Source organism: Sminthopsis crassicaudata, chromosome 5 (assembly GCF_048593235.1).
Source record: "Sminthopsis crassicaudata isolate SCR6 chromosome 5, ASM4859323v1, whole genome shotgun sequence".
In the NCBI taxonomy this organism is placed as follows: domain Eukaryota; kingdom Metazoa; phylum Chordata; class Mammalia; order Dasyuromorphia; family Dasyuridae; genus Sminthopsis; species Sminthopsis crassicaudata.
Window position 1 is genome coordinate 255,661,092 of NC_133621.1, and position 12,375 is coordinate 255,673,466.

At 29.9% G+C, this 12,375-nt stretch overlaps 1 protein-coding gene across 1 annotated transcript in view; it reads left to right on the top strand.

Annotated features, from left to right (window-relative positions):
• The window catches only part of OTOGL (otogelin like), a 209,691-nt gene that overhangs the window by 150,030 nt on the left and 47,286 nt on the right, over positions 1-12,375 (top strand). The window contains 5 exon segments of the mRNA XM_074270858.1: positions 1,443-1,522; positions 3,836-3,895; positions 4,311-4,381; positions 8,799-8,976; positions 11,320-11,462. Coding sequence (XP_074126959.1) covers positions 1,443-1,522; positions 3,836-3,895; positions 4,311-4,381; positions 8,799-8,976; positions 11,320-11,462 — 532 coding nt within the window.

A 12,375-nucleotide genomic window follows, 5' to 3' on the forward strand; every position in this document is an offset into this window, starting at 1 on the left:
ATTATAAAATTTTTCACTTTTAAAAGGCCTTAGAGATCATATGGTAGAACTCCCTCATTTTATAGGAGAGGAAAATGAATAGAAATGAAAGCTGTATCTTTGGAGAGAGTATCAGTGTATTTATATCACAGATCTTATATATTAGACCCAGTCTCTCTTTTGAGCTCAAGGCTCACCTTAGATTCATGATTGATCTAAGGATTGTTAGAATATTCTTTTCAAAGAACAAATTATGTGATTCTTTATCGAAAAAAGCAGGAGGGAAAGTAGCACAAATGAATGTTATTAATTATATTTCCCATTATTTTGGTTGTTGTTGTTGGGTGATGAGAGGAGCAACTAGATCTATGATTCCACTGATATTGGGAACACCACATAAAGAAATTCTATTCCTCCCATTGTAAATTGTCATCTACATTACTATGTTTAGTCTTGGAGACATTTCTTGAGCATTGAGAGGTAAAGAGATTTGTACAAGGTTATATAGCTAGTATGAATAATTTTACATGAAATGTGTCCAACACAGAATTTATTCTTTTTCTCTAAGTCTATCTCTTTTCTGAACTTCACTATTTCTATTGAAGTTATTACAGTTTTTTCAGTCATTCTGTTTTGCAATCCATTGATTTCTCAATCTTATTCATCCCTCAATATTTCAAGTTTTTAAGAGTTTGGCCTCCACAACATTTCTCATATCTGTCTCCTCTCTCCACTCACATGGTCACCATCTTACTCCAGTCTCTAATCACTACTAGATAGCAAGAGTCTTCTAATTGGTATCTCTATCTTTAGTGTCTCCCTTCTTCATTTTTCATGTGACTGCCCAATTTCTATTCCTAAAACTAATGCTTGAGCAAGTCACTCTCCCGACTTCAGGAATTCCTCTTGTCTCTATGAAAAAATAGAAATTCTCTCTTTGTCATTTGAAGTACTTCACAATTCGGGCCAGATCAGCTTTTTAGCTATACTATACATCAATTTCTTCAATGACCTACTTGCTGTTCCTTTGCATAACACAACATCTTTTCTATCTTTGCCTTTGACTAGGCTGTATCACATTCCTGGAATGTCCTTTATCCTCAAATTTGAGATATTTTGTTTAACTCAAAGCTCAACTGACATCATTAATAATGTGTTAAAATATCCTTAAATAACATCAAGTGACAGAAATATGTTGAAAACATTATTGAAATCACACAGCATAATCTCTATCACATACTAGTGTGTGAAAAGGGAAAGAGATCATGAGAAGCAATTCTTATGGAAGGGTGTAAGGCTTATCAGAGGATCATGCAAAGAAATTATGGAAGATAATGCCTCGGTTAAATATATTATAGTATTTTTTTCATAGTAGGCATTTAATAATTTTTTTCATGCATTGTGATTCTATTTTTCTTACTTTAAGATTGATTCTTATACCTTTTTAAAATACATATTTAAAGGGTTGAAGGATGCTTGCCATACTGTCCTAAAAATATGATCCTTGATGAAGTCACACTTAAATGTGTTTATCCTGCAGACTGTAAGTATGTGTTTTATTTTATTGTGTCAAAATATTTATTTGTTTTTCTATGTAATGGCTAATAATTTTCATATTAGAAGTCATCTGTTATGATTTCCCTGGGTTTTATGGTCGATATTTGTTCATTTTCATTATATAATTTCTCATCATTACTCCTTCTTCCTAAAGCATAATTTGATCCTTAAGACTCCCACATCTAATGGCTCTCAATGTATAAGTAAAGGAGCTTTAAGAATCCATTGGGTTTACTGTAATGGGTTCAATAATCCTATGTAAAGCCTTGCCAATCTGATCTTTAGCTTCTAAAATAGAAGTAACAAAATTCAGTATAATAAAAAAAAGCAGACATACCTCAGGATATTGAGCAGCGGTTGTATTTATTTATTAGTTGGTTGTATTTATATATACAATACTTATACATATTATTTCCTCTGATAGACTGGAAGCCCCTTGAAGGCAGAGATGATTTCATTTTTATCTTTGTATACACAATACCTAGCACCATGTCTAGCATCCAGTATTCACTTAAGAAATGTTTTGGATTAGATTTAATTGTAGATTGCAGTCAGGAATACCTGGGTTCAAATCTTGCCTCAGAAATGTACTACTTGTGTAACCCTGGGCAAATCCCTTATCTTCTCTGGGTCTCTATAAATCAGTACAATTATAGCATCTACTTCATAAAGTTGCCATAAAGAAGAGCACTGGCATCAAATTCAGAGGACTTGGATTCAAATCCCACTTCTAACATTATTTATATAAGGACAGAGATAGGAACTGGATCTGTTATTTCATTAGTATTAGGAACTAATTAAGATCATTACCTTTTATGCAGTTTGTTTTAGCTGTGCGGAGACACTGAGAGATTAAGCAATTTAAAAGCATATGCCAGAATCAGGATTAGAACTCAGTTATTTCTTAATCCATGGACAGCTTTCTAACCACTATACCACTAATTATATGACCTGGGACACACCATTTAACCTATTAGTGCCTCAATTTCCTCATTTATAAAATGAGGAAATTAGACTACATGACATCTGAAATTCTTTCCAGATGTAGCTTTGATGATAATCTATGACATGAGGTATATATGTATACATATATGCATGCATAATACATCTATACTAACCTATATACATATATAATGCTTTGCAAACTTTAACCAACTATGCAGAATGTCCTTTTTATTGTATTTATTTTTTAATAATAGCCTTTTATTTTCAAAATGTATGCAAAGTTTTCAACATTCACCCTTGAAAGGCTTTTTTTTTCAAATTTATCTCCCTCCCTCTCCCCACCTTCTCCTCTAGATAGCAGGTAATCTAAGTTAAACATGTGGAATTCTATTATATATGTTTCCACATTTATCATACTGCACAAGAAAAATCATATCAAAAAGAAAAAAAGAGAAAAGAAAAAAAAACCAACAATAAAAAGATTGAAAATACTATGTGGTGATTCACATTCAGTCCCCACAGGAGTCTTCTTGGATATAGATGGATTTCTCCACCACAAGTCTATTGGAATTGGTCTAAATCACCTCGTTATTGAAAAGAACCGTGTCCATCAGAGTTGATCATCACGTAATCTTGTTGTTTCTGTGTACAATGGTCTCTTGGTTCTACTAACTTTAACATTAGTTCATGTAGGTTTCTTCAGGCCTTTCTGAAATCATCCTGCAGATTGTTTCTTATAGAACGATAATATTTCATAACAGTTACATATCATAACTTATTTAGCCATTCCCCAACTGATGGGTATCCACTCAGTTTCAAGTTCCTTGTCACTACAAAAAGGGCTGCTACAAACATTTTGCACATGTAGGTTTCTTTCCCTTTTTTATGATCTCTTTGGGATACAGACTCATCTGAGACACTGCTGGATCAAAAGGTATTCATAGTTTGATGGCCTTTTGGTATGCAGAATTTTTTAAAAGTCTTAGTATGATTTTAAGGTGTTAAAGTTTAAAAGTGAATTTTTGGGATAAACTTTTGGAATAATCTAAAGAAATTTAAACTATGGTTATAATATAGTTTCTTCACATTTTTCTTCCTGCTTTCAAATATGTGTAGCAGCTATGATATTTAAAATATAAATTCATTTAAAAGATTATTGTACTTATATACATATCCCTTAATTTTTTAAATTAGAGGATATTAATAGTCCTACCTTCCTTTAGGGTTCCTTAAAGTCTTTTAGAGTTATATGGGATCCCCATGCTTAGGTTGGGATCTTCTGTACTATTTGAATTTTCATGAGTCTACTCTCACAAAAATATGATTTAAAAAACCAATCTCTGTTTCTTTATAGGTATACCTGTGCCAGTTACAGAAGCTGTAATAGTCAAGCCTCCAAAGCCAGGGGAAACAGGTATTTACTGGCAGCAATAATATTAAAACTTACATTACCCTGAATCAGACTTGGAACAGTTCTATCATTAACTATTATTTGCATTCATCTATCCCATTTACCACATTCTGGGACTATTCTATTAATTTCAATAATGAGAAAATAGGATGTTGACAAACTTCTTATTAAGAAAAGCTATTCTACCCAAATTACAAGAGGTCACATGTGGAAAAATCTTTGATCATGTACTTTAGAAATGTGGGCAACTATAAAACAAGGTATGGGATTGGTGTGTTGTACATTGAAAAGGCCACTGAATCTCAAGTCAGAGGATGTGGCTTTAATCTCATTACTGATTTTGGGTAAATTCCTTAACATTTCTGGACTCCAGTAAGGATAATAATTTGATACATTGCTATTCTGATGTTCCCTACAGTGGGTCCTGCTGCATATGTTCCATCTGAATGCCCAGAAGAGGGGGCTCCTACTCCTGCTTCAGAATGTGTGGTAATATGTCTGAACAATTTGTTAAAAATTTTTTCTATATTATTGTATCAAAGGCACTCTCTCAGTTTTAGTTTTGTTAAAACTGTGGTAGTTTGCTTTTTTTAAAAAACAACAACAACAACAACAAATTTTATTAAAAGCTGGATATCAAATTTAGTAAAATAAACTTGCTTAGGAGACATTTATATTTAAATTAATTTCAGTGCATATAGTATTATAACAGTTTGGGAGGTGCTTTTTGTTTTGCTTGTATAAATATTTTCATCACTTCGCACCTGAAGGGCAGTAATTGCTTAACAAAGATTCTTTCTCCCTTTGTTCTCTTTATTTTTCCTCTTATATTGTATATTCTTCTGGTTCTACTTTTGTAGATCTGTATTATTAGATAAATATCTTCCCAGGTTTATTTTTTATTCTTTATATTAAGAGATTTTGATTTTTATCATATTATACATTAACATTCCAATATTTATTTAGCCTTTTCTTTTTAACAGATATATATGTTTTTTAAATCAAGTTTATATAATAATTTTATATAATTTTACATAATCAATTTATATAATTTTATATCTTTGAATAGATAGTTTTTTAAAAAAGTTTTGGGGCATATTCTCAATAATAAAATCATTGGATCAAAGAACATGACTATGCTTATAACTTAGCATGAGCTGCCAGATGGATCTCTAAAAATAATTTTTATGTTTGTAATTCTTTCCTTGAGTTTTGTTGCTTTTAATTATTTTTACCAATTCAGTAGGAATTAGATGGCACCTTTAAAATTTTAATTTAATTCTATTTGATGTCATAAGGTTAAATATATTTTTAAAAGAATGCTAACAATTTGAGTTTTTTCCTTTTATAATTGTTTATTTCCTTTGACAACTTACACATAGTATATTGGGAATTATCACTATGATTTCTTAGTAGTCTCATGTTTTTAGAGGGTATTATTATTTTGTAATTACCACAAATATTTTTCTCAATTGTGTGGAACACTGACCCCTACCCATATTAAAATCAGAAACTCTAAAGGCAAAAAAAAGCAAAAAAAAGAATTTATTATGATCTCATGAAAAAGAACAACTCCCAATAGACAAGGTGTTAGTAGGGTAGTGCAAATTGCAAAACACAAGATTGAACATACCCTAAATTGTAGAAGCTCCCACCCTAACCCCCAACCTTTTTTCCCATTGTCTGGAGGAGTCCAGACTTATACTCTAAACATGGAAATCTATCCTAGAAACAAACAAAAAAAATATCAAACTTTTAATTCAAAGTTCCCTGGAAGACTGCTATACAAATAGATATTTTTGCATGAAACAATTCTGGTACCTGGATTTCCAAAGCCAATATCACCTTTAAAAGAAGTATTTAAATGGTATTTAAGAAGTGGGGGAGAAAGAGAAAGGGAAATATTCATTCAAGACAATCTACCAGTAGTTTTATGGCTATAGCTCAACTTATTATTGCTTTCTCAAGGCCACATTCCAATGAGAGGTCTTCACTTAGTTTATGCCATTTATCAATTGATTATTTTCTTTTTAAAATTATATTGTTTTGTTAATTTTTTTAAATTTTCATATAGTCAATCACATCTATTGCATCCCTAATGAGTTTCTTCTATTTGTCAAATTTAAAAAAATCTCCTCTCCATAATTTAGATAAATACTTTATTCTACATTTAAAAATATTTTGTAGAAGGTTTTTTTTTTCATGTTTAAGTCATTCATTCAAAAGGAAAATTTTGGGAGCAAGTTGTAAGATAATAATCTAAATAACTTTCACAAAATATTATCAACTAATTTTCTGAATGAAATTTGTTTAGCCTTTTTTTTTTTGCTTTTATGGTCCATTATTTAAAAATACAAATGCCTAAGTCTATCATTTTGTTGATAATTGTATTATCATAAATCATTCGAATATTTCTTGTCAATTTCATTTCTCCACTGCTATAATGTATTAAAATAACTAATTGAAAAATGTTTCATTTAATCAGAATTTTTAACTATTAAAGAAATATTTCAAAATGGAAATTGCATTTTTATATAATATGGAAAACTAAAACATACAGCAAAGTTAGAATGATATATTTCAAAATACAAAAGATGTTCAAACAGTAAAAATATTTCTTGTTTATTTTAAATGAACTATTGAAATTCTTAAAAATTAGTTTTGGAGTTATGAAGATCTTCTTCAAAACTATTGAATCATTTAATAAAGAGGCTGTGTATGTTTTATATAGGCCAGTCCTTAGCTGAAAGAAGTATCTAACTTGTTATCAATGCCTATCCACAAAGTCTTTCCTAATTGTAGTGCCTGCCAAAGCCTGTGTTCTTCTTGCCTCTGAGAATTTGGAATATTATCATACAATGAAGGAAACCACAGAAGGACTTAAGTAGAAGAAAGAAATATCTTTTTAGTTTTCATATTATCTTATCACTATCTGAATGAAAGATGGAAATATAGATCATGTACATTTGTATATGTTCATTTTAGTTTTATTTTATTTTTGAATCCCCTGATCAAGCAGATATTTTGTGAATTTTCAATTGGTTGAAGGAAATTTGTGTGGTACATCCCAGGCAAACATGTATTCCCTCAAATAATCTCTAGGTCCTATGACTAGTGAAATTATTTTAAGTGAAATTTACTTGGAATCAATGAACAAGATCCTCTATGTGACTCCATGATGGCAAAAGAGACCCAGACATGATTCATATAATATTTTACATGCAGCTTTTTGATTACATTAAAATTGGATATACCATTTATATTTCCCAATTTGTATAATTAAACACATTAAATAGAATGAACTTTGTCTCGACTCTATTTAGCTCTCTTTGGGTAACAACCTAAAAATTGAAGAAGGATAACTTAGACCCCAAAAGATCTGATTTCAAGGTGTAGTGGGGAAAATTGCCAGTTTTTAGATAACCTGACAACCCCAGTTTTGTCACAACTCCTATGTGACAAATCTCTTAATTTCTTTATAAGGCAAATCTCTTAATTTCTTTATAAGGCAAATCTCTTAATTTCTTTATGTTTTAGCTAATTCATTTATAAAATAAAGGTCTTAGATGATCTTTAAGCTTTTATCTAACACTTCATCTTGTGATCTGTAAAGTGTACTATCCATCATATTTCTGCTTCTGGAAATACATATTATTGCAAAAGTAAGTTTTCCCAAGAGATATTTGGACACCATTAGTTTATAATTTTATTTCAAATCTATTCAAATTATTTAGGTGTCAAGATGTTGTGACAAAAACTGAATAGGTGATTCTGAAAACAAAAACAAGCATTTTCAAAAATTCAGGCTAAAGATGACTGACTAATTCTGGGCAATTAAAACTCTAAAGCTTATTATTAAATTAATTAAAATTAATTAAAACTCTTAAAACTTAGATTAAGTCAGTATTCATTATTCTACAATAAATGGGCTATTACTTTTAGTAAATCATTAATTGATAATATTATAAAAGTTCTTAAATTAGAGAAATGACCTCAGCTACATTTTTACATTTGATTTGTATTTTGCATATTTGCATTTTTATTTGTATAACATCTTTTCTACCTCCTTGTCCCTTAACTGTATGTGTCATTATATCCAATCAGTTTCCAAGTTTTATTCTACTTCCACAATATCTTTCTATCCCTTTTTCTCTACTCACATAACCCTAGGCTTTGATCACTTTTAAAATAATTGCCTCCTAAGTGTCTTTCCTGCCTCTAGTTTCTGCCCTCTTCAATTCATTATCTACTCACCTGGCAAACTGAAATCCATAAAAGATAAAAATACAAAAATCACATCACTTTCTCAGCACTACTCAAATCTTTTATATTGATCCTTATTGTTCCTAGGATAAAATATAAAATGCTCATTCTGCCATTCTGATCTAATTTCAAATTCTTCTTCTTCATATATTCTTTCTTATAGTCAAATTGACTGTTCTCGGTTCTGTGCATATGACATTTATTCTCCTTCCTCAGCCCTTCTATAATTTTCCAAGCTTGGAACATTCTCTTTTCTCATCTTCACCTCACAGAATCATTAGGTTCCTTCAAAGTGCAGCTCATGTTCTACTTCCTACAAGAGGCCTTAAAATCAGATATCTATAAAACTCTTTATAAACTTTACACCACCATATATAGGTTACCAGTTATTATCCTTTTACCTAGAGTATTCCTTCCTTTTTAAAATTACATTATCTTATATTCTACATAGTTTACATTTTTTCTTTTTGCATATCTTCTATCCTCTATCTAAATTCCTTGAGGACAAATATTATTTTTTTGTATCTCTAGAGTTTACCTCAATGCCTTGTACATTGCTTTGTTAAATAAATATAATATAATAAAATTTTTGCTTTGGAAATTGAAATAATTTGTATTTTTACTTTGCTTTTTTTATTAATAGCCAGAATATATGGAACCTACTTTTACTTGTTACCAATATGTATGTATTAATAAGGAATGGATATTGTTCAACCTATCAAGCAATTGCCCAAAGGACACAACCATACCTGACTGTGGTTTTCGAGGAATGCCTGTTCAAGTGAACAATGACACCTGCTGTCCTGAATGGGAATGTCCTTGTACGTTTGGATAGGGTATTCAGAAGTTGCCGTGTTTCCTTCTAAATATGGAAAGCATGATCCTAACCATTAATGACAATGGTATCAAGAAAAAAAAAATTAAAAGTTAAAGAACACAATTATAAGGATTAATTTTTATTTTTAAAAATGATTCATTGAAGAGATATGAGAAGATACCTTTTCCTACTGCTTTGCAGAAGTACAAGGTTTATAAGTGTAGAAAATTGCAAAGATATTTGGATTTTTTCAATGTATTGCTTTGCTTTGCTGATTTTTCTCTTCTCTTTTTAAAAACAAAACAAAACAAAACAAAACAAAATATAGTCTTTATTATGTGATGAAAAGGAGGAAGAATGAGACAGGATAACTTTAGGTGATGTAAAAAAAAAGATGTCAATAGCATTTATTAAAAAAAATAATAATAATTCAGAGGCAGCTAGGTGGTGCAGTGGATAGAGCACCAGCCCTTAGGTCAGGAGAATCTGAGTTCAAATCGGACCTCAGACACTTAATACTTCCTAGCTGTGTGACCCTGGGCAAGTCACAACCCCAATTGCCTCAGAAAAAAAATAAATAAAAATTCACTAACAGACATTTCAAAGTTGTGAGACCTTTAATAGTGTGTTCAAAATAGGAATTGAAATAGATAATGTTTTACCCCTTTTTAGAAAGAACCATTTCCCCCCTTCAGTATAACTAGAGAGATATTATTTCTTAGCCTTTTAGGCAAAATCAAATCTATATTTATAATTTTCATGTAAACTTTTCTATACTTAAGTAAACTATGGAATTTTATTAAGTTCTGGGAAATTTAACAATTTTTGATGATGGGTTTATACTATAATGTGAAGAATGGGTTTTGAACTTTGTACATATAAAAGCAAGTACAACTGGCACTGTTGTGACATTTTAAAATTATTTTTTCTAACCACATGTAAAGTCTTTCTAATATTCATTTAAATTTTTTTGAGCTCCAGATTTTTTCATTTCCTTCTACTTGAGAAGGCAAACAATTTTATATAAATTATATAGATATACATATATTTATACATATATGTATGTTATCATAGAAAACTTTTCCTTATTAGTTATGTTGTAAAAGAAAATAGCAAAAAACCCCAATTAAAAAATTAAAAAGATGTATGCTTCAATTTGCATTCAGACTCCACCATTCCTTCTCTGAAGGTGGTTAGCTTTTTTCATCAATAAGTTCTTCACAATTGTCTTAAATCATTGTATTTCTTAGAATAGTAAAGTCATTCAGAACTGATCATTATATAATAATTGCTGTTATCTGTACAATCTTCTGGTTCTGTTCACTTCACTTTGTATGAGATATTAGAAGTCTTCCTAGATTTTTCTGAAAGCATATTCCTTATCGTTTCTTTTAGTATAGTTCTATTCCATCATGGTTATATACCACAATTTGTTGAGCTATTCTCCAACTAATTGACTTCCATGATTTCCAGTTCTTTGCCACCAGAAAAAGGTTCTTTATAAATATTTTTACCCTTTCCTTAAAAAAAAACAAAAACAAAAACAAAAACAAAAACTTTTTGATGATATTTGTAGTAGTAGTATTCCTTATTTAAAAGATATGTACAGTTTTGTAGCTTTTGGACTTTGTTCCAAATAATTTTCTAGAAAAATTGAATCAGTTTACAATTCTGCCAATAGTGTATCAGTGTTATGTGACATGTTTTTAAAAAGTATTTTTTCAAAGACTTAAAATGTTTTTATAGCTTTTTAATTTTCTAAATACATTCAAGGATAGTTTTCAACATTTACCTTTGCAAAAACATGTCTTCCAAATTTTTTCCCATCCTACCCCTTTCTCTCACAGATAGAAAGCAATCCAATATGGATTAAATTTGTGCAGTTCTTCTAAATGTACTTCCACATGCACATAGAATTTTATTAATGTCTTTTGCTTTTACATCTACAAGATTTTCCCCTGCATCCCTGATCCAAAGAGTCATTCTTAATAGCATTTTTTCAAAGAAGAAAAAAACAATCAAACCTATGAAGCTATCAAAAAAATAATTTGACATATGAAATATTTCATACCAATGACTCCTTTAGTTCTGAAATGGAAGGAGAAGAACTGTCTTCTCATATTTTTCCTTTTGGATCACATTTGCTTTTTGTCATTGGATCAGGTTAATATCTTTAACTAAAATTTGAGACTTCTATTTTAAATATAACTTTGCATTTTTTTATTGGTTAACTCTATTAAAATTATCTTTTTAAGATTTTTTTCATTTGTACTTTTGGGGAAATAGCTAAAAGCATAAAGAGTTTATGCTAAGTTTAGTGACTAACTTATACTTTTTTATTTTTTAGGTCGATGCTCAATGTTGTCAGAACTAAGCATTATTACATTTGATGGAAATAGTGCGGCACTTTATAGTATGGCTTCTTATATTCTAGTCCAGATTCCTGGTGAAATCATAATTGCCCATATTGAGAAATGTCCCAATAATCATGTAAGTTACATTTATTTTGTGTATGTTTTCTTTGTTTTGTTGATGTTTTTATTGCAATCACAGTTATTTTCTAATATATTAATTTTAATTGAATTTTTTTGGATAAAAAAAACCAAAGCAAAACCAACTAAAATCAGCTATTTAGTGAAGTACATACAGCATTCTTCAGGCAATGTCCTTGAAATTTCTGCATAGAGAAAGGAAATATGCTTTATTATTCATTCATTAGGAATAATATAAATATAGTTATATTTTGAAAAATAATAGTTTTTATTTTTCATAATACAGTTTCAACATTCATCTTTGCAAAACCTTGTGTTCCAAACTTTTCTTCCTCCTACCCTACTTTCCCTCTTCCTTAGACAGAAAGTAGTCCAATAGAGGTTAAACATGCAATTACACTAAATATATTTCCATGTTTATCATGCTGCACAAGAAAAATCAGATCAAAAGGGATAAAAAGAGAAAGCAAAAGACAAGCTAGCAAACAATAACAACAAAAAGTGAAAATATTATATTGTGATCTACATTCAACCCCCATAGTTCTCCCTTTAGATTCAGATGGCTTTCTCCATCACAAGTCTATTGGAATCAGTCAGAATCACTTCATTGTTGAAAAGAACCAAGTATATCACAGTTGATCAGGATATAATATTGTTGTTGCTGTATACAATGTTTTCTTGGCCCTATATAGTATTTTTTTTTAAATAGAATTTCAATTAGAATATTCTCTAATTTCAAAGAAACTGAGAAAGAGAGGAATTTCAAGATATTATTGTAAGCAAACACTTTATTTTTTGGGGGTTATTTTACTCCTAAGCAGTTACATATAAGTGACCTTAGATGCATCTGATTTTAATGGAAAAACAGTGGTTTAGTATATATTATTTTTGACAATGTATTTTTGTATTTT